This window comes from Athalia rosae, chromosome 4, assembly GCF_917208135.1.
Source record: "Athalia rosae chromosome 4, iyAthRosa1.1, whole genome shotgun sequence".
Classification (NCBI taxonomy): domain Eukaryota; kingdom Metazoa; phylum Arthropoda; class Insecta; order Hymenoptera; family Athaliidae; genus Athalia; species Athalia rosae.
The window spans coordinates 9,092,181-9,119,848 of NC_064029.1; the positions used below are offsets into that span (position 1 = coordinate 9,092,181).

The window sequence follows — 27,668 nt, forward strand, 5'->3', positions numbered from 1 at the left end:
ACGATATACCGACGCGACGGTGACAACTAGAATGCGGTGGAAATCTCGTTAGATTCTAACTACGAAATGATTATCTCGCGAAAGGCTGTGCGATATACCCACGTACTAAATGATACGCGCGTTTCCTGGAAACAGTAAAAGTCTATTTGCATTGACCCTGATTTCTTTGCCTCTAATTATTCGAACTACATTACAGTAACGTTACATCGCACGCAACCGATCGCACGATTCCCATCGTTTCTGCGGATACCGTACAACATCGCAGCCATCCACCAATGATGAGAATTATATTAATTATCTCATTAATGAGTCAGCGAACGTTGCTGTCGAATCAACTTTCGCTAAACAAAGAAAACAAATTGAGCAAATAAATACCACATCAATAAAAAGTGATACAACAATTTATAAATCATAAAAATTCGCACCCCCGATTTTTTCGCAACGAATCAAAAATTCAACGTTCAGATCTCCGCGACTCAACTCACAAGGGGTGTGTGAAATTCTACCGGCTTTGAACTATTTAATGGGACTCGTATGGGTTATAAAAAGATGAGAAATATGTTATCCCCTCACAATACCATCGTAATTTACGAGACACGCGGTATCGAGTGTGCACGGGATTATCACACCGCCGTAATTACGCAGACTTTAATTTTTTCCTTCGGCTGCATTACGCACTTTTTTATACGTTCGTTTTTCATAGACCAATTTTACCCCGATGCCTGTGGGATCCGCTAGGGAAATATCCTTGAAGAGCGAAGTTCCAAACGAAAATACTTTCGAATTATTATACTTACGGGTTGTAACGCGGAGTGTAAGCACAAGTCTGTGAGAAAGGATATAGGGGGAAAAAAGTGCAGCTTCGAGATACGTATCTGCACAAAAATAGAATTACATACCCGGAAGTTTGAGTGGGGAAAATTTTGCTGTGAAACTTTTACCGTCTGCGAAAATAATAATCTCCTAAAATTACACTACGCCGTTATAAGTGTACTACGCACGGGTAGTTGATACAGGTGTGTATGGGTTTTGTGGAAAAAAATTCGCCTCTCTTTTTTATCCTCTCGTTTTTAGTCGACGTTTTTTCAAAATATTTTCTCAAACTAGATTCACCTCGTCGTCGTTAAATGACAAGGAAATTTCATCGATTGTAGCGTCGATAAAAATTTTCAGATGATACCGGAATCGCGCAAAACGTTACGTACAACGTACGTTTAATAGTTTCCCGGAGATGGACGAATAGAAGGAGGCTACGCTACGTGCTTGTGATATTTACGATCGTGAAGCTCTCTAGGAAAAAAGCGAATGCAAGAAGAAAAAAGGAAAGAGCAAAAAAAAAATAAAATAGAATAAATGGATAAAGAAAAAAAAAAAAAAAGAAAAAAAAAAAAACTGGTTCCGAAGTAAGGGATATGAGGTAGGTATACTTTCGAATCGTTGGAAAGTATCTTCGTACGCCGCGAGCATACCGTACAACAAGTTGTGGATATACACAATATGCATATTTTCATGCCGAGTTAACTACAGCCTCTGGCCAATATGATTCCATAGCGCGCCTAAAGAAAAAAAAAAGAAGAAGAAAATCTGGGAATAAAAATTGGATTGTTTCAGAGGTGTGGGATTCGGGAATCCGGTTATCTCGATTGATTTATTTTCTGGACGTATCCGAAGAAATATTAAGAGGAAGGTTTTTAATACGAAATGATGAAAAATGTGAAACGTTCGCAAATGATTAGCCATATTAAAAATTCTCGCGGTTTACCGGTTCGACTTTGCGTCGCCCGTACGTGGTCACGATAATCGGCGGGTCGAAATTATCGGGGATCACTGAACCTCGAGTTCATAATAAAATATTCAGACGTATAATGCATCATAGACTTGTTTATTAAAATCCATTCATGGGTCACGATCGCCGAGTAAGGTGAGATCGCGTCGTTCTTCATTAATCATCTGAACAAGATTCCGGGTATAATGCGCAGAGGTGATCGAGATCGGAATAATATGCACAGGTGCAGAAAGGCGAGAGGCGAGAGGTGAAGTCATTCACCGATTTACAAATTTATTTTACGGCCAATTCGACCCCGATACCAAATATATTTCAAACCGCTCACGCTGTCCGCGATTATATATATACGCGAATTTGAATAATTTCTTTACTCTTTGAATAAAAATGACGTATCTTTCGAAAAAAATAAAAAATTGCAAAATAAAAAAAAAAAATGAAAAATAATTCGTTAACGATGATGCGTACCTTCGATCGTAAATATGTCCCCATCCTGGTGACGAGTGACCGATATTTCCTGGCCGTTAGAAATGGCGGTTAAATTTTGTAAGAGGAAAATGTATCCGGTACAGAATACGAAGACTGAGAGATTCATCTTCCTCTCGGCATTCTATTCTGAAATCACATAAATGTATATCGTGTTAATCGTTGCGTTGTACACACGATTATTAAATTCATACACACATTACCGGGTATGTAACAATAAGAAGCTGGTTTTAATTGCAAATCGCGAGAAACAAACCAGCTGTCCGCGAGTACCGCACCGTACATGTGTAAATGCAAAGGGAGAACGAGACGAAGAAAAGAAAGAAAGAAAGAAAGAAAAAAGATGCAAGTAAAGAAGCGCCCGCGCCGGTACGAGCCCCGAAGCAGTGCGAATTACTGAAACATATAGTTACCATGGATTTGCAGCACATAGGTATGCCTATATGTAGAATAAATAGATATGCATACGAACGCGCGTTCGCACATATACGTACACGGAGAGATGGGTAAGTAGTTACTTCGTTATTTGCTCAGATTATTACTGCATCGTGGAACTAAGCGCGCAACAATTATTATGTAATCAAAGTGCAAGTTCAATGTTGGATATTTATATGCAACGCGGTATAAAAAGATGGAGAGAGAGAGAGAGGGAGGATGAGAAGGGGGAGGTTTGTAGACATGTTGCGAGCTAGGTATACGTAAAGTGGTGTATTTCAAAGCAGCTGAAAATTTCTTCCTATACATGCGGTGCATACATTACGGAGTGTATACGTGTGTATACGTACGGAACTTATGCACCGGCAATCAGCCTTCCGCCTATAATTGCCGACCACCTTATAATACCCGGAGTTATACGACCCTGACCTTCTATAATGAGCACAGGTATAATGAGAGGGCCGCTACCGTATCATCGATGCATCAAAAAATGGATCATAGATCACTACATTTCTTTTTCTTCCTCCCGTACTTCTGTCGTTCGAATTAATCGAAAGATCGTTGAAAGTCTGAAATCCTGACGAGAAAAAAATAGACACTTTTCTCCTAGCCCCTCGATTTCTCGTCACATTTTTACCTTCCGACGCTCGTCATTACACGCGTGGAAAGAAACGTGATGTGTTTATACTTTATAATAATTTGAGGCGTCGCGGCGGCGTGGCGTCGTTGAACTTTCGAGTAAATGAGGGGGCTGCCTACTGCAGTTGATATTATACTTATATCGTGATATGATGTAGTGCATTTCGAATGTAAAATGTTAAGCTTGAATAGCTATTATGAAGAGTAGTTTGCGGTTTCTGTGGTCCGAGGTGCATGGTGACTATTAAGATGCTCATAATATACTCGTATACATACATGTATATAAACTTCGTACACATAACCAGTCGCTCTAATGACGGCGTTGCGTCGGCGAACAAAACGAATGAAAAAAGACGGAAAAGAAATTGAAATTATTTTTAATACTTTTTTTTTATTTATTTTTTTTCTTTTTCTTAATAATCGCGCCCCGAATGGCACGTGTTTCAAACCTTCGGTCGGCTATAACCTTCTCCTATCATCGCAGTCAATTTTCTGTTACGCTTCACGCCGCTGCTGCATGAATACTTGATAAAACATCAACGAGGTGAACGGAATGCAGAATCTTTCCCGCAGATAACAACTTGCGTCTACTCCTTCAATATGTATGTACCCATAGGTACCCGCGTGTACGCGTAAAGTTGCAGTCCAGAAATCCGCGACGTAATATTTAATCAAGGCAATTTCGTTGATGGTATGTGATAATAAAATACTAATAATCGTCGTTTACAAAAATCTACATAATTTCCATTTTTTTTGCTTGCTGTTTTTTTTTTTTTTTTTTTTTTTTCTGCAAACAATTGAACACCCTCATTTTTAACTCGTTAGTAACGCGCCGGGGTAGCCGGAGTGCTGGGCGTGTATGACGGCGGTTGTTCCTTTTTCTTTTCCGGCTCTTTGTTTCGTGTTCCTCATTTTTTAGTCTTAAACTTTTTCTTCGCTTTCTTTTTTTTTTTTTTTTTTTTTCTTCAAACGGTTCCTGTCGCCGAGGCGGTTCGGATTCGAGCATCGCTCGCGCGCTGCTAAGGGAACTGAAGCAATTAAATACGTATATAGGATTTTTTTGCCGGCCCGCCACGTTGACGGAATATTTAATGTTTCGGTGGTTCCTCCTCCCCCCCTCCCCCCCTCCCCTCCCCGTCCTCGCTCGGAGAACGAGAAGAAGATGAAGAAGAACAAGTGCGGCGGGCGACGCGATTCCACGTATGGTCAACCACTGGGCGAGTCGTCTTCGAATTATTAAGAACCGTTGACGTATCTTACCTCGTCAAAATACCTTTGTAACTTCCACTTTATAATACCCTCTACCCCCCCCCCCCCCCCCCCCTCGCAATTCTCCTAACTATCTCCCTGTTTTTTTTTTTTTTGTTATACTCTTACTCCCTTTCGTCTACCACCTGCGAAAGATTTTCAGACGCAATTACCGGACCAAAATGCGATCCCAACGAACCGTTGACTCTAAAACGCCGCGGATGATGCGCGAGATTTTCACAACCGATGAGAATTTTTTTTTTTTCCGCTTTTCTATGCGGATTCCGGAAGAATTCATAGTGTAGCTAATCGCAGTGGTAGAAATTACTTTGGTTTCTTTCTTTTTTCTTTTTACTTTTAATAGGTCGATAGACGTGAGGTGCGGAAAGCATGCAAATCGGATCGGTTCATTTATTTATTTATATTTAGTTGAGCGACGCGGGTTTAAGGTTGTAATATATCTTATATACGATATTCTATACTCATACGAGAGATGCGTGTACCCGGAGAGAATTTTAAAGAGCTTCGTACGGGTACGACGGATAAACGTGACCAATTAAGAAAGCATTTCGAAGACAATTTAATTAACAAGTTTTACGAGGTCTCACGATCCGTTACTGCATCGCCACCGCCTTTTCTTTTATACATAACTGCACCGAATATAGCCGAGTAAGTTTGTTACTTACAGTATCCCTATACTCGAACGTACCACCTGCACCGCGCTCTACAAGTTTCCAAATCCGATATCAAGAAATCCAAGAACCGAAATAACGATCAAAATCCACTTATATTACGCGTCGGCTTTTGAAATAAGATTCTTCCGTCGTACGGTCCTCCCGGGTAAAATAAAAAGTTGTGCGACAAATATCCAAATTTGGAATTCTCCAAAAACAAAAAAAGGAGAAGGGAAAAACGTTCGTACGGTTTTAGACAAGACCACCTCTTTTGTCGGCTCTTCCGATGATTTTTTATCCTCTCATTTTTTTCTTTCTCTCTTCCTTCTTTTTTCATTTTTCTTTCTTCAACGTCTCACTCTACTCAAAAGGAGAAATCGGCACGGGGATCGCGCGGATCCACACGGTTGGGTTCTGATCCCATCGGGTCAAAGAGTCGCGTGTGGGATGACCTCTGAATAAAATTCTGCAGCACGCGGTCGCCGCGAAAGTATCACGAACGAGCTATCGCGTCGCTTATGATATGCACTTCCTAAAAGCGTTGGGAGAAAACGAACGAACAATCGGATCCGATGAAACGTAAGGAATCGGAAAATAATAAAATAAATAAATAAATAAATAAAAAGAAAAACCAACCGCGACGCGGAGTGTAAATGTTGAGAGACGAGCTGTTGAAAAGTGTGTAAATACGGTAAAGGAGATACACAGGGTGAATACGCTCGTACCCTACACACCGTTTAATGACTAGAGAGCGGTAGATTAATCTTGGACACGAACAAAGTCAGGTAAAGTTCACAAGCACTCGGCACGCGCATCATCCATTCCGAACCCACCGCGGAACAGCTGTAACTGATTTGATTTAATCTGTTGTACTGCAACGCACGCGCGCCATATTTTTTTTCTTTCTTCTTCCGTTTTTTGTTTTTTATTTTTTTTCAATTTTATATTCACGTGTTTCACCGTGCGCCTCAATTTTCGGACGTCTAGGTCGACCCGCGGCGACGGTCGCGGAAGAGGAATTTAGGACTCTAGGTTTTTCGCTTCACCTCACCGACGCGTGAAGAAGTTTCCGGTTTTTATCCGAAGACGCGGCGTCGGCGGCGATCGATGAAGAGCGTCGTTGATATAATTGACGTTGTTGCGTCGTGCGCATATAGCAGGTGCAACGGTGTGCGGCGTGTCTAAAAATCAGCGAATATCTTCGCGGTATATTTGTACCTGTAAGTAGTTTGCTCGCTGAACGGCGAAGCCCTCTTCTTCCTGGTGAATTATAACCGATCCTGGGTGCGATGCGCCGATATAAGTAAGCGCGGTATACGTACGTACGTTGCCACGCGCGGTAAGAGTCCATGTCGTTCAATGATATACTAACTATACGTACGTACGTACGTACTCCGTGCGTTATATTTTACCGAGTTGGTATATAATACACCTCTCACGAAACCAAGAGGACCGGAATTTCCGCTTTTAAGTTAACCGAGAATTAACGGTACCCGTATATATGTATATATAAACCATTTTTTTCTCTCTTCTTATTCCTTCACTCGTTCTCGACAACCTGCAATTCTGATTTTTATTCGGCGGCTTCTGTTTCCTTTTTTTACCCACGAATCGATCTCACGAAATGACGTAATCTGCAGATCGCGACTCTTTTTTTTTTTTTTTTTTTTTGAGCAAATATTTCAATCTCGATCCAATTTAAAGGAAAAATGGTCGGAAAAATTGACTGTGTATATATAATAATACGTATAGCGACATTGATTACGATATGTAATTCACAGATAACCAGATTTAAGCTCGTTTGAGGAATTTCTTTATTCCTTACATTTTATCCTTGTGCTATACAGGAAGAAAGAAACTAACGTAAAATAAGGAACAAAAAAAAAGGAAAACTCCGGACAAGTATTTTTTATGCCTTGTTGGACAAGTGTGGCACGTGAGCGTTTAGCAGATTACCTCTCCTAATTTTTCGTCCTTGCGTAACTCGGATCAGGTAGATATGAACGCGATTTAATTCTTGAATAATAATTCAGAGCAAACGACGCGTTCACGCTTCCAGTCTTTTTTTTTTTTTTTTTTCTTCTCTTTTTCACAAGGCTCTGACATTGTTCACACTTCACATGTACATATGTACAAATAAACTCATGTCACCATCAAACGCGACAGTTACGTGACTGCTGCAGTGACTCAACACTTGATGCTGTGGAACCAACGGAGATAATGATGCTGCTGATCTCTGAGAGGCAGGAAAAAAAAAAAAAAAAAAAGAAAAGAAAATGGTCGGACCACCTGCAGGATTGTGAGTTTTGGTTGTTTGTTTTTTCCGTTACAAAATAATCGATATCATACGGAACAAAAAATTCCTGATCGATACTAATTATGGGTTTAAGGATGGTCTCGTCATGATGAGCATGAGAATTTGAAAAAAAACGAAATGAAAAAAAAAACGGAAGATCGTCACCTGGACGAAAAAATGCGAACAATCAAACAGAAGCACGTTACTCTAATTACATTAAACCGAATGAGTAGTCAATCTCAAGATCATCCACGTGCGTATTAGGTCATTGCTTATACATATAGGTGTGAGACTTATATGATAAAACCTAAAACGATCCAAAATAAAAAAAGAAAAAAAATCAAAGCCTCTATTTGAATGGAATAATAATTACACCTGGTGAAAATTTATCATCCAAATTCTCTGAGAGAATGAATAGAAAGAAAAAAAGAAGAATGATCTCTTAAAGTATTATTACAGTAGGTAATAAGAAAAAAAAATGTTTATCCCGGTCACAGTGTAAGGGAATAATTTTCCTTAGGAATACACGTATCGTTCCTGCGACGAAGAATTTCAACCGGCGCGATGTATGATATTTCGGCCAGATTTCTCGGTTAAATGTTTCATGGTAATTCGTCATTCGCGTCTCTTTTACGACGATCATGTCCTGTTGCAGGTGCCCCATTACGAATTATCGGACGGATTTGTTGTACCTGGTAATATTATACCTCCGTACCGTACGTGTAGGTACATGGGTGTACGTAAGGCAAGTATGAAACTGGCCTTTAGGCGCCCGAGGCCCCATCATCGATCGCTTAATTATCGCGTCTTCGCCACGCGAACCATAATCAACCGATGTAAAATGGAGAACTTTTGGTGTGCCGCGCGCACGGTGAGTTCGACACGAATAATAATAATAATAATAACGATAGCAACAACAACGACTACAATAATGACTCTTTACTCTCGTTACCTGACAAGTTTCCTGCCTAACGGTTTATCGCATTTACTTAAATTATTTTCAACGTCAAGCCCACGATGTACGGTGACTTCGAATTCATTTTTTGATCTTGTGACGAGAGTTTAACCTACCGGTTTCGAGATATTTAACAGCGACGATTATTTCCTTCAATCAAAAATTTAGCAAATACTGAAAATACCAAATAACGTAACGGAAACTCGCATAGTGCGGGGGGTGCAATATACGCTAGTACGGTAAAAATTACACGTTACACAAATCCCTTAACGTGAAATACTACTTTTTTATTTTCGTTTTGTTCCTTCTCTCTCGTCAATTTTCATTTTTTTTCCTCGCGAACGCTACCCACGAATTTCGTGACCCGGGAGGATATGTGCCTCGCGGTGGATGGCGGGTGCAATTTTCTACATTTAATTTTACCTCGTTTATACGAATATAATTCGCGTTTCACACCGCATCATATACCTATAATGTATATAATCACCGCGCGAATCTCGTAAAAATTATTAATTCTTTTCTTTTTACTTGATTTTTCAGGTGGTTAGGTTGCGCCCGTGCAAGCGTATATATGATGGAAGTATGGAAGTGATGCTGCACACATACGGATGTGAAATCTTATTACACCGACGATAATGCGATGAAATTTTTACAAGGTGTACATTATATCGCGAATACGCGAGCCCCATGGGGCTGCTGCTGCCGGTGTTCCTTCGCATTAGGTAAAAATTAATGAATGTATGTGTGGCGAGTATGCTCGGGCATTATGTAATGTATTACATGAGAAAGATGATCGCTCATGTGAGGCGCACCGTAGAATACACCGATTGGTTGCATGGCCACCGAAGATGAATGGCAAATGACCACGTTGTAATTTGCTGTACAAAAGCAGCTGCCTTCCGAAGCGGCGCGCGGTATACCATACGCTGCACTTGACTTCGACTTCAACTTCACTGCGAGCCGCCGTTTAACTCTCACAAGTCGTCCTTCCCCGGCCATTCGCTAATGGGTTTTACATGAGGATACCTTATAGACGTAACATAAATTCTTTCAAATATATTTATGTACGCCGTATACGTAATTATCCGCCACGAAATTCTCTGCACCAAATAAAAGTATGTCGAAATAAAATTGGTACACATTTTTTAAAACCGTTCGAGAAACCGCAACGCGATAAACGATCGACGACCGAACCGTCCGTTGATTTTATTTCTTCTTATTTCTCATCGTCACCATCTCTCGAAATTCGATTTAGTTTCCGTAACGAAAAATGAAAAAAAAAAAAAAAAACCAGATACAAACGTAGCTTGGGCGAAAAAAAAGAGCGTTTAAAAAAAAAACGAGGTTCCTTCTCCTTCCGTAAAAATGCAAAATGTAATATGTGCGCATCTCGCGGTCTAGTATCAATTCTGAAAGTTCGCGGTGATCACGTGACTTCTCAGATATGCACTTTGCATACCCCGCGTTGGATGAACCGATGAAAATTTGACATCGCGTCGTAAATTTCTCGCCGACATAAAACGACTACGACGTGGCTCGCGCAGGATCAGCGGCAGGATCATCGTCGTCGTCGTCGGCGGCGGCGTCAGCATAAGCAGCAGCAGGAGTTTTCGCGCGGGGATGAAAAGGAAGGACGTGGTGACGGACCGTGACCGAATGATTTCATTAGTTTCATCCTCGTCGTTGATGCGGCTCGCAGCTACGCGATTTTTCAAACCCCTCTTAACGTCGCGTTGCGACGCACGCAAACGCGTATAAATTCAACTCCGTAACTTCTCGTGCGTCTCAACAGTTTCAGTGCCGCACACGTGGACATTTTATAGTAGCGCACGTACTTTTATACTACCGTCATCGCCGCTGAATGCTCCGATGATTTTTTTTCCCTTTTTCTTTTTTTCTTTCTTTTTTCATAGGAGCGTACGCCCACGTCGATTTCCTTCGCTTCGGTGTCCTGCGACGGAATATCCGAGCACGCATCGGCACGCACTTGTTATGCGTGTTATCGGATCATATAAGTAGCGTTAAATTGTCGCGTATATTTTGCAAGTATATAGAATGTGATTACGTCTTTTTAATACGTATAAACTACCCCCTCGTATACGTATCGCATTTATATCGACGAGTGCGTAATGTAGATAGAAAATAATATCGAACCGTCTGCGAGTTTATGATTATGATTCAGGTTCCGTGATCCGCAGGGGGCTGCAGGCTCGTGCTTCGAAAGTTAATATTTCATAGGCGAGTGTTTAACAAAAATTAAAACTTGTTTCTCACTTTTCTATTCGCATCTCAACGTACGATTAATCTATGAGAAATACTCTTCAAAGAATTTCAAGAGTTCGTCGACGATCATTAAACCGAAGAAAAAAAAAAAAAAAAAAAACTCGCGAATAAAAAAAATACAGTTATCGTTAGGATTAGGATTTTTATTATAGTATATATATTGCAGATTTACATATACCCAGTCGTAATGGTCAGCAAACATTTTATTTCCACTAAAATTATCGATCAAATTTATAGGTATAAATCTAATTTGTAGTTTTCTAGCTTAGGTTTTGCAGAATCAATGTATTTCAGTTTTGTTTGCAAGTAAAACCGGTTCAAATACTGTACTACTCTATGAAATGAAGTGATCACCCTCCCAAGAAGGTGCAACCATTTTCGAATGACGCTACAATTTTTTCTCAGTAATATTTTTACGAACATTTCACGTGCACCGAATGTAACAAATACCTATACTATAGGTAAAAATTGAGAGCTAAAATCATCGGTTGACACGACTCACCGCGTATGAACGTAGAATGAACCCAAACGGTAGAAGGTATACGTTTAAATATACCGCCTTCAAGTAATATGTTTCTGAGTAGCGGAGATAGGTAAAGAGAGTGGGGGGTAATCGACACCTGCCCATTTTTCGCACTCTTTTTCCGGATCCGTCGTCCTGATCAGACCGATGTCAGACCGATTACACCAAGTAAGATAAGTTTCTGCACTATTATATAATTATAAGATATATGAAAATTTTTGAAAACTGAGCAATCATGTATTTCATAGTCTTAAGGACCTGGTGCATTATTTTCGGCTCTATATGTCCATTATTCATTTCTATAATGTTATATGTATACTACACACTGTGTCGTCGAATTATATCTATGTGTTCATGTTAAATCGCATATAACGATATTACGGCGCAAGACTTGCAATGCAAGAGGGCTCAAGAAATTATTAACTTGATTTAACGACAACGTCTTCTCCTTGTTATTTTAGTTACATATACCAAAGCATTTACGCTGCACTAGTTCGTCTTGTTCAATTGATTGTTTGTATTTTATTTCGTCCTCTCGGTGACCCGTCCACATGTTTACATATTTATACTCTATTTTTTTTGTCGTCCGCTGTCGTCGTCGTCGACGGTAGTGGTCAGAGAGCGACCGTCGAGAAGATAAATATAATCTCACAAAGGTAAAGAAAAAAAGAAGGAAGAATTTAATCTTCTTTCCCCAATTTTCACAATTTATGATTTTTTTTCTCGATTTCTCGCATCGACGACGATATTATTACAACGATGGATAACGATCGACCTGTATTATAATTACGAAATTCCCTCGTAAGATACATTTTTTACTTTTTTACTTTTTTACTTTCTTCTCCACGACTTTTTCGTTGTACATCCAGAAGGTACTATAAATGTAACACGGTACGTGTATCGCGATTAATTACACCTTATCTATAATTATAGAGTTTTCGAATCGAGAGACGATACTCCGCAACAAATGGAGGAGTAAATGAGACGCGAAAAGAAGCCATTTTGACGTAAGAGAAAATAAAAGAAAAAAAAACCTACCATTATTACACACCGGCGCGTATCACCCAACCATTACATATAACGCGATGATGCGTGATATCGAGCGGTGAATCGTTTACTAATTATATCCACCTCTAATTAATACACATATCGTATATGTGTGGGTAGGTACGCGTACGTACGTACCTACGCACGAATACCTATGGTCGTGACGTAACGACTTCATACACAACGCGTACGGTCAACGTCGTAATGGCTATATGGGTAACAAATTTGTACCTATAGATACAAAGAGTTGAAAAAATTCTCTTTGTAAAGTTGGCTACCTCGGAGGATGACTCGAACGTAGGTATAACAGGTACTATTGTCCATCACGTCGTTAGTTTGTACGTACGTATCTATGAACGGCCAGCATTATGAACTAATTGTGAGAGCGTCGTCAGGCATCTCGTATAATTCTACATGGCTGATGAGAATCAATGGAAACTATAATTCAACTGATTACATACGTATTCTTAGCCCCCCCCCCCCCCCCCAGCCCTCTGCAAGAGCTTATACCCGCCTAACCCGTGTGGATATAAACTTCAATTATTCTTTTCTAGTTTTCTCGTACAGCTTTTATAATTCAGCCGAGAAAATCGAGCCTCTGAAGAGGAGAATCATCATCCTTTATCCATTTATCCAGGTACATCCAGGTAGGCATATATTCAGCACGCATGAGAGTTCGTGAACAATTTGCGAGTAAACGTTTGTACAGGTACGTAGCATCGTTTAGATAAATGGAATGCATATCGATGTCTTCCGTACCTACTTCCTGATTGCGGCAGGTTGTTCGTTTATTTCGATTTTTTTTTTTCTCTTCCAGCTTTGAAAATTTTTGTTTCTGATCGGACCCACTTGCACGAGAGATTGAATGAACCTGATTGAAATTCTCTTACCGAAACACGTATTAAGCCCTCATTTGTTGTCTCTCTCTCTCTCTCGCTCTTTCTCGATTACTTAAAATTTTTCTCATCCTCTTTCGCGTTTAACGAATAAAAAAAAAAAAAATAGAGACGTAATATGACATCGACGTTTCTTCTTTTCTTTTTCCCTCGTTTGTGAGGGACGATAATGAGCGACTATCAGATGCGATGCGGAGAAAATAATAATGATAATAATGATACGAAAAATTTCCACGCCCTTAAAAAGAGGACAAACAGAAAGAGAGAGAGAAACAGCTAATTATTAGCAGTTACCATTTTTTTTTTTTCCATCTCTTTTTCTTTTTCCCAATTTTTTTTTCTCCGATCGTTTCATCGATGAAAAAACCAATCTCTTTCTTTTTGCTTTTTTATTCATTATTAAAGTTGAAATTATCGTTTAATCGGGACCAACCAAGATTCGACACCGATCATCATTATCGTCTTACGATATTATTACAACGAATAATTACTTCGCGATCATCGGCATCGGCTGCGGTTTTGAGCGACAGAGAATGAGGGAGGAGGAGCCGAGTTTGAAGGGGGAAAGAAAAAAAAAAGAAAATTGTTAATGGGGAAATGAAAAAATCACCCAGGGTGCAGCGAAGATGAGACCCTGGAACTCGTTCGATGTGAAGATCGCAAGTATGTTCGGATAACGTAGAGAAGACACATGGAACAAAAAAAAAAAAATGGAAAATCTGCATGGAATACCAGCGTCTAATATCGCGTTGGATATGAAGGTAAAATGGTACCTAATGATATAATAAAAGTAAAATCTCCAGGTAAATTTTCTATGATCGTGTTTAAATTCAGTCATATTTTATGCAGAAACGATATCGAAATTGCAGCGAGAGTTGTAGCGCGGCGCGCAATCTAACGCGGACTTTAATTATCATCCGAGGCAAGTATTAGCGGAGACCACCTCTGCGAAACGATTGAAAATAATACTAGTTGGTGAAAAATACCAATTAAACCGCATACCGAGCAGGTGGGATTATCGGTATAAAATCAATGATTCAGATACGAAAAAATCCACTCTAATGTACCCCGATTATTATCTGATATATACTAAATTGGATGCATCCTCGATCATTTTCGCAATATCATTATAGCATTATACTTGATAAATGTCTCTACGTATTCAATCGACTTTTTATAATCGGGATCGCGTTACACGTGTGTTGTAATAACCTATACGAGAATATGGATCGAACGTTGAGGCATGAGTTGATTGATATTAATACGTTCGTGCGACCTGCGGGCGATCGAACTAGAACAGGTATTTCTGCGTACCTGCGTGAGTACGTAAAATAGTGAGGGGAACGTGGCGTTATATGGGATAAGTACACCTGTGTACTTAGGTATGTATATGTATATGGCTGATTGTGAATCACCTAAATGTATCAAGGGAGATACATACAAATGTGCATATGTGGCATTCCACGTGAAACGGGCAACTTTTTTGCCAATATTTCTTTTTACGTGTTGTCCCGCGAAGAACACCAATACGTCGATCGAATTGAGTTAGAAATAAATTCCATTGAGACATCTTTGGTTTTTCATATTTCGCAGCGATAAATTGGCGATAATTCGATCAATTTTAGAGATACATCAATTTGACTGAGCTCAAAACTACATAAAAATACCCTGGGCAACAATTTAAGAAAAAAAAAAAAATGTTCATTTTCAAACCCATAATCGAAAAAAAAAACCAAGGAGTACCTTCTTTGGATTTTTTGGATTTTAGGGCCAAAAATGAAGTATATTTTAAAAATAGACGGTACGACGCTTTTTACAACGTATTTTGACCTTGGGAATACGAACCCGTTGACTGAATAGAGCTGCGAATCAATTCCATCGAGGTATCCCCTCGAAACTTCATCAAGTTCAGAAAACATTTGGAGAAAAGTGGCCCGTTTGACGTCGATTGCCCCATATAATATTCTCAATATAAATATTATCTGTATCGGAGCAGCACGCGCATGGCGGGCCTCAGGTGTTGAGCGAACTTGATCGCTTATCTTACGGGAAGCCACCAGCGACGATTAATTAATCAAGATGTCGACCCACGCCGCGCGACCGCCAGTTATATTATTAGACATCGGTTATGTAGGAACATGAATACGTACATACGTGGGTATTGCAACCGGTAGGTAGTTCGCTAGGCTTTCACGCATTAATTGTACAACATTCGTTAATCGTTGGCAACGTGACGTAATTAACACGGATCCGATATACGCGTCTCTACGTATTATCCGTGCGATGACTTACATTCGCGTACGCGTCTGATCGCTCTCGTTGCAGCGATCATGACAAAAAAGGATATGAAAGAAGAAAAAACGAAGTACCGTCAAATTTGGTTAAATCCGTTGAAGTAGATGACGACCACGTTGGAAGGAACGAGGCATCAACTCTCATTAATTCATTTTCTTATTCTTTTTAAGAAAAGACAAACGTACAGGAATCTGTTCTCCGAGCGAGCGTATACATTGGAGAGATTTTGAATAAATTGTTCGTGACCAGAAAACCGAAAAACTGTGTGACCTACAGAATCCCTGGATAATTTGATTCCGAAGACTACGAATATTTTCTAAGGGTGTAATAAAAACGTCAACATAGTCTTGTTAAATTATGCGCAGGAGACTACGCTGCAGTAGGTTCAAAACTGAAAATCCTATGGAAAGTGTGTATAGAATGTATGCTGTGCAGTACAAATCCGAATAATTTTCAATTTCATTTTAAATGGAAATCGCGATCAGATGGGTCGCTGATCGTGGGACGTGAGAAATAAAAAAGAATAAAATGAGATTAGATTCTTCTGATCTTTTTCTTCTATTGAGATGTTGTTCTACGAAGACCCTCCTTTTTTCAACTTGAATTTCAGTAAACGTCATCGGAAATTCTTCGAAATCATGTGGTTCGAGACATGAGGATGCCGTAAATTTGTACCGTTGATCCAATGGGTCTTCGCACGCCACCATTTTGCACCTCAGACTGTCCTTCAGTCGACCTTGCCCGACCGCGTACCGTTGAAAAGTTCTTCTCTAGTAATAATTATAAATCTAATGGCATGAGAACCTTAAAAACTCCAGATTATAGTAGTCGAAGATTTAGAGGTACTTTGTAGGCATAACGATCGGAATAACATTAACATTATTTAAAACCGAGCGAGGCGTTTTACGATTCGAGCTGCAACACATGTAGCAGCTGCTGCGCAATTTTGTCATAACGACGTTGTACGCATAAAATTATTATCACTACTATTTTCTAATAGTTTTCAAATAGTTACCGTTTCGTTCCTGCACCCGCCAACGTAATTAAAACGATGAATGAAAAAAAAAAAAATTGACTACAAAAATATTTCGATGTACTTAAATCAAACTTGGTCAAATTGAAATCGATCGTTCCAATCAAAGTCGGCGGCCATGCCGAAGAGTCAAATATCATAGCGCAATTTATCATCGAACTGACGTCCTAACGACGATGATGATAATTAGAATCTAGAAAAGCCTAGGGTGAAAATAAAGAACTGTAAAAAAAAAAAAAAGATTCGAAATCTCCGACCCACCTCGATGATTACCGGTGAGTAAATTTTGCCGTTTGATTTAAATTGTCTTCCGCAACATCCTCGGTTTACTCTTGTGTCGTGTAGTTGACAAATAATTTTAGCCATACATAAGCATGCGATCATCTTTTTCTAATCCACGTCGAGAAAAGCGAAGCAAACGCAGCACCATTTACGGTATAAAGTAATAAGAATAATGAAAGAGATGAAAAAAAAAAAAAAAAAAAATCCATGTTTAATCGGCGATGATATCAGGTGTCCGTCCGTTGTAACGAACGTGAGGACAGCAGTTGGTTTTTGACACGCGCAAGAATGATCGTCCGGTACTCGAGGTTATTCACTCGAAATACGGTGACAATGATTCGGAATTATTTAAACTTTTTATAATATACATCTAACGTCGTAAGTTAACAGTATAGTTTCATCAAAGAACTGTCCATCCCCGATGTAGATACGATGTTGCCGCTCGAGAGTCTCGAGAGAGTTTAGAGAGACTGAAGTAATAAAGCACATAGTACGGTATAGAAACGAGACGGAGTGGTTTATTCGTTCTTAGAAAATCGGTAAATATTAGCAGGTGATGTCGCGCGGTATTTCCCATACACAGGTGTATAACTATAGATATTTTTTACGCCCGGGCACCATATAGATAACCGAGAAACCGTGTGTCCACGCTATCCACGTGCGCGTCTACATCCGCACGGTGTACTATAGATACCGCTCCAACCACACATGTATTTCTCTTTTCATCGCTATGGCAAAACGGCGGGCAGGTGAGGACCATAAATCACAAGTTTTTGCGCTCACGCATCGGGACATGTTACGCGGAGCTTCTACATTCCGGAATCGCGAGGTTCCGCTATTCCTTTTTTTTTTCCCCCTCCCCCTCTTTGTTTTATCCCATTTTTTACTCCCTTCCTCTTCCTCCTCCTCCGTACAGGTATACACATATATTCCGTTCGCCCTTGATTCGTCCGTTATACCTCGTCTGGTTCCTCTTTTCCTTTTTATCGAACTCCGGAGCACTCGGACCGACACCGTGTATCGACTGAAAGTTCTCTGAACGGACTGCGGGTATCGCGTCGTTCCGAACTGCATCACTTTTCTCCTGCCTTGTAAAATCACACTCGTACTTAATTACCCTCTATAATAGCGGTATTCACGTCTTCCTTCTTTACTCCAATTAACTCGATCTTTCCGATCCTCGGACGGCGATTCGATCGTCCTTTCGTTTGATCGGGATCGGATTCTGCCCCGGTGTATGAGGAGATCGTTTCCCACCGATCGCCGCAACGGTATATGTACGGAACCGCAGCTGCGTATATACGTATGCGTTCGGATTTTGGAACGCCCTCCGCGCACTTCGATTCGGAGATTATAGGAGGAAAAAAATTGGAGAAGATTTCCGATTTGAGTTTAACGCTTTACGGTAAAATACAACCGCGGGATCGAGTGCAGGCGCGGCTTCTCTTTTGAGATTTAAAAAATCTACAAACGGTTCGCTTTGTTATTTCCTTTTGATTTTTCTCTTTTTCATTTTTCGCTCGCCGATTATACGTAAGCGCACGTTCGGAAGACCGCCAATTATAATATCGCCGTATGCCGAATCGCCGCGCGAGCCGCAATTTTTCATTGGTCAGATGTTGAAAGTACGAAGAAAGCAAAAAAAGAAAAGATGAAAAAAAAACAAAAAAAAGAAAGAAGAAAGAAGAAAAACGAACAAACGAAAATAAAAATGCCGTCGAGGGGAGTAGCCGCGGTATAAACTCGTTAGATATGGAAGCGACAGATTCTACGGGACAGTCGAGGAAATTGAAACTGCCGACATCGGGCAGTGATTCCTGCGGGGCAATAAAAAAGTCGGTTATAGTCCTCCGGACCGTAATTACCCGACGCGCATCTTACCTCAGCCCTTCGGGATTAAAGACCTTTTGCGAAGATCCGAAAGCAGGTTTCGAATCGTAAGCGAAGTGGGCGCATAAATTATCCCCTCGATACTCTTTTAACCCGCGAACGCTTATCTGGAAGCTTTTGATATTTTATTTATATTATATATACACATCCAGCTGGTATATCCCTTGTAAATTTTGCCCAAAGAAAGAGCTCCTAATATAATTATATTACACGCAAAAATTCTCATCGCCCCGCACGGAGAAGGTGCAGGGAAAAAAAAAAAAAAATTTAAAACAAACAAAATAAAAGAAAAAAAAAAGAAAAAGAAAGAGAAAAACCAAACTCATTTTCATTATCTCATCAATATCGCACTTTAATTTATGGCCCCCCCCCCCCCCCCCCCGCATCCCCTTAAAGGCGTAAAATATTTTCCACGCTTCCTAGGACGAGGATCATCAATTTTTTTTTTACCTATCACATGTACGTACGTACCGAGCGTATAGTTATTCCCGTTGGATTCCCTGGGGAGTCCGAGTTATAAAGCGTCCGCGTCACGTACACACAGAGGGAGAGAGAGAGAGAAAGAGAGAGAGAGATGGAAAAAAAGAGCTGCAGATGCATGTACGAAAGATGTATCTGGAGGTAGGTATATGAGCAGGTATTATTATATCAACCAGTTAGGAAGTGGTGGCGCGGGTAGACGCGTATTCGCCGAGGGAATTAACTGTCAATAATAATTTGTCGAGGAGTCATCTCTCTCAATCCGAAACCGGGGTGTTACTAGGTGTAATTCGTGATAAATTTTCCAACATGGGGGGAATATTATTACATTATATACCTCGCTAAAGCGTATTTTGTGCAAATAAAAATTACCGATTAACGGAAGATTGCCGGACGTCGTCGTTTCTCTCCCCCTCGATAACTCTGCTCCACAGAGGAGGGGGGAGCATCCTCTCCACCTCGATACCCGTAATTCAGATTACTGATAATTCACCCGTTCTTGGAATCGCTGCAGGGGGACCGCACGATCTGCTTTTCGTTATACGTATACATATATGTGTAGTACGCGTAGTACCCGATATGCCGGATAACCTATCCCCAAAAATTCATTCCGCCAAAAGAGCGAATCGATATTCAATGGGTCGTAATCATTGTCATCGCGTATAAACTTGCAGCGCCCCGGAGGACCGTCCGGTCCGGGGGCTGTGGGTGCTTCATTTTCTAAAATTGCTCCGGACGTTCGAGAAATTTTTCTCGATTTTTATTCATTCTCAGATGGTTCGTTTTTTTTTTTTTGTTTCCTCTCTCTTCTCTCTCTACGTTCGAAGCGCGTGGTTCGGCTTGTATTAATATTGTGAAAAGTCCTTAACCTCGGTGCAGTATTTTATTTGCCTTGGCTACACATCAGCGCGTGCTGAAGACCTCCGGCACAACCGCGCATACCCGTGTGCATAATTGCAACACTTTTGTGTTAATGTAGTATAAGTAAACGTATACATATACCTAAGAACGCGGTTGCTACGTTCGTCGAGTGACTCGAACGTTCATACTGTGGCGCAGGTATCGAGACAACCGAGTTTGCCGACAAATATTTAATCTTCCTATTCCCAGAGGTGTCGTTCGTGGACTTCCAACGTACGTTCGGTACTCCTTTACCTTAATTTCCTCCATTTGTTTTTTTTTTTGTTTTCTCTCTCCACCCCGAAAGAGAAAAACGAAAAACCGATAAAAATGTGACGAGTCGGTGTCTGCAGAGCCGGCGCGATAGACGGATAACAAATCGAGTACATCGAATAAAATATAGCGACGACGATGGCGCGGCGAGTTCGTAGCTCGTCTCTATGGTCTCCGGCTCGTAATGGTTTCGGAATAAATTACGTATCGCGTGTCGTGCGGGTCATATTTGTCCACTTCTTCTAATACTGCTACCACTACTTTTTATTATTCTTCCTGTTTTACGTCGAGTTGGAGATTTGTCACGACTCGAGTCGGGAGTAGACGTTTCGCCTGTAGAGGCAAACGTTCGACCGTAAATCAGTGTGGACTTCCATCTGGTAGTTGTTAACGAAAGTCGACGTCACGTAATAGTAATGAGTAATAATAACAAGCGGAAATCGAGGAGCGGAGTGTCTCGTTTTGTTACCTCCCGGTGAGTAAACAAACCCAATGGAATAACGCGCGATTCGTTTATAAGTTTCATCGATCGCGGAAGGGATGGAACGAACTGGCGGCGTCGCATCTGCCGTATTTTACCGTACCCGTGTATGACACTATATTTCGGTGCGATGTTTACTCGACGTTTTCTCGTACGGTTGTACGGGCGCACTGTTCGATGTTTGCTTTCTTAGTTCGTTTCTTGTTATGGTTATTCCAACCATAAATGTCTACAATATATTCACAGTCAGAAGTGAATTCTTCCAACAGAATGAGAGGAGTCGTCATTTGCACAGATGGAAACTACCGGAGAGAATCTCCTTTTATCTTTTCACATTTTTATCTTCCTCGCTTTCTTTCTTTCTTTCTTTCTTTCTTTCTTCCATTCGGTCGAGTGTACGCTACGTTGTATACATATATATATACGTATAGGTATATATATATTGTGGATATATTATCACCGACATGGTCGTACTACCGTTTGTCCATTTATTGTCTCCTCGTCACTGTCGTTTCAACCTGCATCGCCGTGCACATGTGCAAACAGAAAAGATTGACGTACACCTTATTATAATCGGTAATCACCCTTCCGACGACATATGGTACGCAACGAATTCACCTCACTTTGATGTCGCATACGTCTCTAAGTGAATCATGTACATACTCTGCCACCATTCAAGGTTCACTAGTCGACCACAATATTTTCGTCACCTCGAAAATGGTATTTTCATTCTAGAATCCTAGAGGTCCTGTCAAAAATCAACCAGCTCGAAAATAGTATTCGAAAATCAGCTTCTGTTTCTCCGAAGAATCTACGAATGGAGAAAGAAAAAAAAAAAGTGTTTCGAGCTTTTTCAGTCAAGTACCTACGTAAAGTTTAACGAGGACTACCAGTTGCACGTATAATTTGATAATTTCAATACTAAATAACTGAAATTTATTAGACGATTTACGACCCGCTGTCAAAAAGGCTCACATACTCTGATGGCGTATAGCTGTGGTTTAATTGAGTTACACGTTGGGCGATTTAGGATATGACAATAATTGCTATAATCGGTATAATTATTGTCATATCCTAAATCGTTAGCGTTAGGTGAAGTTTTATGTTAAAATCGCGTTACGATATTCGAACGTACGCGGCTTAATTCAAGTAGGACTCGACGTGCACGCACGTTGTCTGCGATGCGATTACCTCAGAAAAATGATCGTGGTGGCGAGTAACGTAAAAAAATCGTTTACGATGGTGTAAAACGATACGAATTCCGGGATCAAAGTATCGCCGAATTAACGAGCGGCAGCAGGTTAGACTTGTATCTACCTAATTTGAATCGGAGTTCGTCCGAAAGTAGCTCGCAAAAAATTGGAACGTTGCGTTTCTGGTTTTATCTGCAAACGTCTCAACTATTTCTGCAACTAAGCGCGTTTCCTCGACTCCTCTAGCCACTCAATCGGGGGGGTCGAGAAGCCAAACCACTTCGCGGAAACGAGGCAAGGAAAGGAGGAAGGTATGCGGTAGAGGATTTCCTTTCCTGCATCGTTCCGAGCCAAGAACAAAACGTTCGAGCTTCGGCACGATCTTCAGCTAGGTATATAATAGTCTACCTGTTGCCGCCGCTCGGTTTTGTTCGCCGTTTTATCGGTCTTCTTTTTTTCTCTCCAACGAAACCGGACAAACGATGACCATTCCTTCAAATCCTGTAGAGGAGAACCGCGCGTGTCGGCACGCGTAGCGCGTGCCCCTTGGAGTGTTAACGACACAGGAGAATAAAGTTGAAGACTATAATACCGGGGGGGGCTTACGTTACACCGCGTGACGCGTATGGATCGCACAAAGTATACCTGCATACGTGTACCCGGAGATAGACGTAATGTGAGAATCCTTTCGAGGAATTAATGAATCGATTCCCATTTATACGTCCGCACCTTCGCGGATGCGTGTTTAAAAACTTTTGATCAGAGTCATTAGATTTTCGCCCATCCGATCGTACGAGGCTATCTTCGATTTTCTATTTCCTACGCTCTTTTCGAACCGGAAGTACTTTGCGAGTGAGGAAGCAAAGTTAAAAAAGAAAACAGATTGTTAGCCTGGCTGCGGGTAGCGAGGTGGAGAGGGCGGGTAAAATTACCCTTCTTTATTCATCGCTAATTTACGACCAACCGTATAAAATACTCCGGTAATTCCTTTCTGTACATATCCGACTTTCCGACTTCATAAGTCAAAAGATGCGTACACATGCGATGTGCATGAGCAAGATAATCACAAGCTATCGACTCGAAACCTGATTGTATACCTTAGAAATGTGTAATCTTTCTCCCGTACGAGTCAGTTCACTTTTGATAGAAGAATTCCAGGATTTCTGATCTCGTTTTCAACCATCGGCAACGATAACAGCTAATTTCATTCCATACTCGAAAAAGTCAGACGAACGTGATATGCGTGCACCACGTTATTGTTGTCGGAAAATTTACGCCGTTAGTTATCAAAGCGTAATTTCAACAATCAATTCTCTTTTTGGTCGATCTCCGTTTTTCGGTTTCTTTTTTGTCGAGGGCTCGTGCTGATTGGGCCGCACGCGATGGCCAAAGGTAGAGTAATTAGGGAACGAAGCTCTTCCGGATAGCTTCGGAGTCTCATTTCATCTCTCGAGATCCGCGGGCATTACTACACATCCCGCGTGCCGCGACGCGGGGTCCCGGTCGTCGTTCCGGAGAAATTGACGCTCCTCATCGAGCGGAGAGACGACGGTCGTACGACGTCGGGCAACGTCGAGGGGCGCTTTAATACGCCCTGAAAAGCTCCATGCGTTGGACATAAAGTACCGGTTATAATGTTACATTCGAGATATAGTCTCGCGTTAACGATTCTCGCTGCCTCGGCTGCCGCGCGTCGAAGCCGAAAGAGGGAGACGGACATAACCGAACGAGAGAGGAGAAGCGAAAAAAAAAGAGGGAGAAATAAGAAGAATTTAGAGGCAACCGTGATCCCGCTTAACGAGCACGTCAGATGCGAAATGTATATGCGAAGCTGCTGTAAGGACTCGGAGGGACGACGTCCTCCATCGGACGTATATCCCGAAAGACGCGATCCAAACTTTTTGGGGGATAAATTCAAGGGCCGAACAAAACCGGGGGGGGGAACCCGCTCCCGAAAACTGGATCGATGTATGTGTACAGTTGTACTGTTAGGCGCGCACGGAGACGTTGAATATGCAGTCGCGAGGAAGAACTCCGCGGTCTCTCGAGTATCGAGGAAAAAGAAAATTCATACTTCTTACGCTCCTGCTAATCTATTTTTAATGGCGGAACACCTCGCGTCGTTTTTGTCCAACGAACCGCATAACTTTGGGCAAAAACTAGATTTCACTTGTAAAAATATTATCCCGATTAGCCGATGACGTTAAACGTCTGCAAGGAAACGAAATAGGAAGTGAAAATCTATAAGGCGTGTCTCGCGTGTAATCGGAGGAATTGTTTCTCACCTATTATCGTATATCCATACGTATTACACAGACCGCGAGCGAATGGGCGTATAATGAATAATGGGGTAAATTAACCCCGAGAGATAGGAAAACCGTAAATCTTATCGGTCGCTAAATATACGCTATAACCACGCATGGACAATCCATTGTCGGAAGAGGAGGAGAGCGGCACTATTCCGCATGAATAAGCTATTATAAAAATGTCATCGACATGCTGTGCACCGCGGGTATATATAGTATATACGTATGTATATGGGCGGTATAAGGTAGTAACAATAAGTTATGCGCACGATCGTTGAACCGTTCTTTGGCGATGTTCGCCATGAGAATTTTACGCTTAATATCAAATACCAGTTGTTTGTACGGTAAGCAAAAGCTTTACGATCACGCTTCGCGCCGCCTCCGTTATATACTTCCGTGGAATTAAATACGTCGCATCTAATTCCAAGCTTGGGACGTATATACATTATAACCACGCGTTGAAATCTCCCCGACAATAACGCGTCGCTTTGCGCTACGGATCTGACGCAGCTCGGTGCTCCCGATTTTTCGTTCAAATTTTTTCGCCTTATATTGCGAACCGCTAGACTACACTCCGCTCCATTGTCCGTGAATCTGCGAGATGCATATAATCCAGTTGCAGCGCATCGATGAAAGATGAATCGACGATCAATGATATCATCATTCCGCTCTGAATTACCGCTGGTTCAATTTTCGTACCTATACATAATATAGAAGTTATATATATTTTCGCAAAAAAAAAAAATGAAAAACATTTATTACTTATAAGATGTGCATCATTTCTCGCTTGGCACGTGATTCTCCGTGCAATTTTATTCTCGCTACGCGCCCTCGAGGACGAAAAGGATTTTCATTGGCTGGTGTCGATCCCCGGGGATATGCGATTGGCGTATTCGCTGGAAGAGAGGCGCGCAGGAAACCGCGGCCCGCACACAATCTGTAGGTAGATCCTACGTAAGACGCGGTTTCTCTTCTGCAGCTGTTTAAAGGTTAACGCATTCACGGTCGTTGCAGGCGAAATTACGTAAGAACTACGTTATACCGTACTCCGTACTATGTACTATATAAGACCGCGGCAGCAACACGCGGGGTCGTGGGTCACGAAACCCAACCGCAGAGCGCTCGCGGAGCCTCGATATTTGAATTCTTTTTCTCCCATTCTTTTTATATGTACGCGCGAATACGTATACATATATATAATATTTTGCATGTATTATAATAATCATCCACATCTCCCTCCGACCTATACACAAAGTCAAGTGCATCCATTATACATGTATCGCCGGTATACATCTGCGCGGATTTTTCATTTCTTCAGACCCGTTTCGCTGCACCGCACCGAGTGAAACTTTCCAATCTAATATCGAAGCTAGTTTCCTCATCGCGCATCGCGCGTCGAATTTAACGTTGACGAATTGTCGCAAAAATACCTGAGACACGATCGAAAAATCTTCCAGTCAAACGAGCGGAAGGGTGGACGGTAAAAAATTCTTCGCTTTCGGCGAACGTTCTTCGGGGTTGTTTCCCGTATACGTCGAAGATTACAAATCGAGGTGAAGAGCCGCGCGTTCAACCCAGTTGGCTTTTTTGAATAGCGTCGATCGTTTCACGTTATTCCTTCGTAGTTTGCCGCAGTCGTAGGTGTACCGAGATGTAGCTAGTCGGTTTGCATGGTAAATACGTATATACACACATAGGAAAGAGATAGCGACGAATGTGAGTTGACACGAAGAAGACGCTATCGCGTATGTACGTACGTAGTATATAAGAAACACGCGCCTCTATTCGTGAGAATGTCAACAGCCACCGTCGCGTCGTTGGACCGGTTACTACTCCGCGTGTCCGGTTGGCTATAGCTCGACGATCGTTTCCACGATGGTTCAACTTGCGGGGGCGTTTCGGAATCCCTCGATACCGTCGTAGTCGAATCTTTCGGATCTCGACGAAATTTTATAAAACAACAAATCAACGGTGATACGGATTCTTTAGCTTCTACAAAGCTACGCGCGTACTTGTTTTTTACCATACTTTGCTCTACTTCTTTTTTTTTGTTTTTTTGTTTTTTTCACTATATCGGTTCACGCGAGTGTGTGGATTACATGGAACGTGTGAAAGGGTATTATATGCGCTCTTCCGTGACGAAATGTCCGTTACATTTCCGAAGAGCGATAAATAAAGTCGTTCTCTCGTACGGGAAAGACGATCGCACGTAGGTGCCGCAACACCTGAGGATCGAGGAAGGAGATGAAAAAGATGAAGACTCGGAAAGAAAAGCGAGCTGGGAGCAATCAATTGTTGATAAGTCAACAGTTAATACAGATATATACTACTGTTGGTCGAGTTACTCCTCTCCTAATATACACACGCGTATTAAATCGATCTTAGGCGAAACGGGTCTCCCGTACTACCGCGCTAATTGTCACGGGGATACAGGTAATTAACAAAACGGTATTAGGATATGTGTGAAATGGACGTGGATTAATTGGCACTCGTTTCGTTTTTAATTTTAATTATTTATATACGTAGATGTATGCTCTATGTGTATTTAATTGTAAATAAGCGCACACGTACACGGTGCCTGATATACTTAATTTCATCATCCCATTATTTCCTCGTATAACATCGGGCAAATAATAATATTGATGTTATATCGACAAACGAGTAAATCATTCGGCCGTAAAAATCGGATTCGAAGTACCATATTACCCGAGATAAAACTGAGTGAACTATAAAGTTCAAACTTGCGGCTGTCTTTAACGATGACTCGTAGGATTAGATTCACCAATAACAGGTGCATATAGTACATATGAATCCGTAACTACATATATATGTACATATCAATTAAATTGTAGGTACATTATACACGAATCGCGACGATCAGAAAGAGATGAAACTCAATCCCATTATAATTCCTGCGATGGTTCCTCATTTTTAAGTAGCAGTCCGATCGGATTCCTTCATATACGACTCATTAACTTTTTATCTCGTGCTATAGGCGAACGGATTCCTTGATTTTTTAATTACGTATACGTGGAACGATTTTATTTTTATTTATTTATTTTTTTTTTCTCAATCTTGGTTTTACGTTGATAAAAGAGAAAAAAAAAAACAAGGACCGTGGAAGAGATCGAAACGTCGCTAACGGTAATTCGATTACCCGGATGATATTATATTCCGAAAATTTATTTCACGGATCGAGTGAAAAGTTGTACACGCCATGTGACTCCGTCGCTGATTACGTAGAAGAAATATTTCACGCATCGTGACGTC

The 27,668-nt window shown here is 41.1% G+C and overlaps 1 protein-coding gene across 1 annotated transcript in view; it reads right to left on the minus strand.

The window, feature by feature from the left end:
- LOC105684385 overlaps window positions 1–27,668 on the minus strand; it is a 65,207-nt gene that overhangs the window by 22,941 nt on the left and 14,598 nt on the right. The window contains exon 2 of the mRNA XM_012397692.3: window positions 2,252–2,398. Within this exon, the coding sequence (XP_012253115.3) occupies window positions 2,252–2,378 (127 nt within the window). The 5' untranslated portion in view covers window positions 2,379–2,398. The remainder of the gene's footprint in view (window positions 1–2,251; window positions 2,399–27,668) is intronic.